We start from the raw sequence: 3,029 nt of genomic DNA on the forward strand, positions 1-3,029 counted from the left end.
GGTGACAACCTGAATGCACAGAGAAAAGGACAGATGATGCCCTCGGGGTTGCATAGATAATTGACGAGTTCTTTTTTGAGCACATCAGGTTTGAGAGAAGGGAGCATCTGAGGGGAAACGCCTTGAAGTTAGTGCATCTACATTTAGAGAATAGGCAGAGGGCAGAAACAACAAGCAGAGTGGGCGAAGCAGAAAGAAAGCGTCTGTGACAGCTGGGCGGCCTTGGGCGAACCACTAATCACTAGGAGCCTTGGTATTCATCGTGGTACAAGGGGGTGTTAATAATAATAATGCCAACTTCAGAGAACTGTTATAAAGATTAAACAGGAAAGACTTTAAAAACGACACAGTCCTATCTAGAAGTTGGGGGTTATTATTATTAACGCAGGAAGTGCAAGACTCTTGAGAAAAGGAATACCATGCTTGCTGCTTCCCCCAACAGACCCAGAGAAGCATGCTTATTTCTCAGCAGTGCTTTATTAATGGGTAGGAAAGACAGGTTGTAGGCCTTTCATCTTCCCCATCTCATCTCATAAAAGAATCCAGAGGCAGACCTATTTGTCAGCTAAAGGACAAGTCCAGTTTGAGATAGAGGGAAATGTATGTTTGAAGTTATAGTTTTATCTAAAATGAATTTTTATCTGGTCACAAAATTTTACCATGATTTTTTTTTTTTTTTTTGCATTGGAATTGAGGGTTTACTAAGGCAAGATTCAATAGATTCCCCCCAGCTAATCTAAAAAAGATTATTTTATTTCAAAATATTGGTGAATGCCTCTTGAGATTCTTTTTAAAAAATGGATTTTTTTTTTTTTTTTTGAGTCCGGAAAATCCATGAGTTCATTCACAATGCTGTGGGATAGCTATGGTCATTTTTAAGCTGTGTTTGGCTTTCAATGGTATCATTTAATAAACACTGCTGAAAAATACCCACATTTTTTAATTAAGGAATAATATCTTTTTAAAATCGATACTTTGGCAAATGGCAGGGAAAATGGTCCAAAATACTCACGTTTTTCTTCAGCTGTATGAAGTAAAATAAAACAAGATGAAATATATGAACAACTTTCAGAGATCACAGTGGCTGTTAATCAGTGCTTTGGAATAGAAATATGTAGATTGGTACAAGAAAGGGGTGTGTGAAATGTGTAATTACACCTCATTTTTCCATTTATCTGCAATTTGCTGCCATTAGAAAGCCCTGGGAATATAGTTGTTATACATCTCATTTTCTTTTTCTTTCTAATATGTCTCTTTGAATTTATGTCCATAATCTTAAAGAGGTACTTTTTTATAAAATGTGACTTTAAAAAAACTCTTATACGATGGTTAGAAACTCTTCTATGAAGCTGGAAGCTGGCAAACTAAAACGGTGCATTTGGTAAACAGTTGAGTAATGCCTACCAGCCATTTCTGAGAATCTATTTTACTGAAATAATCCTTACACACAGAAAAAGAATTAGGTGCAAATATTATCCCCATATCATATTTATATTTACAAAAAAACTATAAAGGACCTAAGGGATTAGTTAAGAAACTTAGAATATTATACAGCCATTTAAAATGATGTTTAGGAAGAGTCTGGAGTACTTTGGTAAATGATTATGTTATAATGTTAAGCAAAAAAAAAAAAAAAAAAAGGCAGGATATAAAGTGACATGTATAATCACAGTTGTGTTTTTAAAAGATTTGTTTTTAATTTGCAAAGAAAATAGATCAAAAAGAAACACATTAACATGTTAAAAGTGGTATCTTTGGACGATGGGACTGTGGGTTATTTGTTGTTGTTACTACTTTCCTGAATTTCCCAGTTTCTCTAAATGAGTGTTTATTACTTTCATGTTTCAGTGCAATTTCTCTTTTTTTATTTCATGTGAAGCATGTATCACCTTTACAATGAAAAAGACTTATAACTTATTATTATTTTAAAAATCACTCTGTGTACAAACCTGGTTTGTGAACCATCAGAATACACGAACGAATTGGGTTAATATTTCCATCATACTCATGATTTTCAGCTAATGCTACAGCTAAAGACATAGGCTAGGATCCTTCTCAGAAGTGTAGCAGCACAGGTTTGCACAGACTCGCAGAATAGATATTAAATATCTTACCCATTTTTCTACTGGGATCATCAAAACTGTGACCGCAGGATATAGTTTTTAAAAATTGCCTCCCTCCCAAAACTGAAAATAAAAACTGTTTGAAAACCTTGTCTTGCCTCCTCCTGCAATGTACGATTAAAGAAACTATAAATCCTAAAGAAAGGATTACCAGAGCTGACGTGATAGTCAAAGGAATGGTTGCCTGTTAAAAGTTGTGTTCTCCAAACACTTTCGCACACCTACCTGAAAGTTTCAACAGAGGCATTGTTGCTGGTTCCTTGATTCTAGGGTAGCACAGTAGAAGGGAAGAGAGAGAAGACTGGGTTTAACTGACACTCTAAAACACCCTGACATTCGTTTTATTTATTTATTTTTTTTGCTTTGCCCCTGTAATCTGACCCTTCCCTGCTAAATGGAGAGAAATGAGCTTTAGACCTATTTATAGCTTTAGGCAATTGACAGTGAAAGACAGGTGAAGCCTTCTGTCTTTACTCTGGGACTTTAGGGAAGATATCTGTGGTAGACCAGCAATTGCATTTCAATACTCCCTAAGTCTTCCTACAGATTGAATTATCTTCAAGTATGGCTTTCTTCTATGACTCAACCAGTGATGATCATTTTCTACCCTAGTGAAATACAGTGGAGTTTTCCAGGCTTCTGGAAAGCCAAGGTCCTCAGGATTTCACTCATGAGAACAGCTTTCTGTGATTGGTGAATATGCTGGTATGTTTGTCAAGCTCACACACATATACACACACATACACACACACATTTTCATGAGAAATATCCCAGAATTAGCAGAAATTCACTGATGAATCTACTGAACAAATTAAGTAGTAGATTTACTTCAAATATTATAGAAAATCAGCTGCCATCTAGGATGCTGTTACCCCCACTCTACAAAGAATAACGTGTTCATAGTAT

At 35.6% G+C, this 3,029-nt stretch overlaps 1 protein-coding gene across 2 annotated transcripts in view; it reads right to left on the reverse strand.

Annotated features, from left to right (window-relative positions):
- The window catches only part of AMPD1 (adenosine monophosphate deaminase 1), an 18,147-nt gene extending 15,630 nt beyond the window's left edge, over positions 1-2,517 (reverse strand). Inside the window, exons 1-2 of one of the 2 annotated variants that reach the window (XM_006919662.1) lie at positions 2,349-2,448; positions 1,013-1,024 (exon numbers count right to left, since the gene is read on the reverse strand). In XM_006919662.1, coding sequence (XP_006919724.1) covers positions 1,013-1,024; positions 2,349-2,370 — 34 coding nt within the window. In that variant the 5' untranslated portion in view covers positions 2,371-2,448. Of the gene's footprint in view, positions 1-1,012; positions 1,025-2,348 lie in introns of both variants that reach the window. The other variant, XM_015595429.1, reaches the window with a different exon arrangement.
- Positions 2,518-3,029: the final 512 nt, after the last annotated feature.

This window comes from Pteropus alecto, unplaced genomic scaffold, assembly GCF_000325575.1.
Source record: "Pteropus alecto unplaced genomic scaffold, ASM32557v1 scaffold106, whole genome shotgun sequence".
Classification (NCBI taxonomy): Eukaryota; Metazoa; Chordata; class Mammalia; order Chiroptera; family Pteropodidae; genus Pteropus; species Pteropus alecto.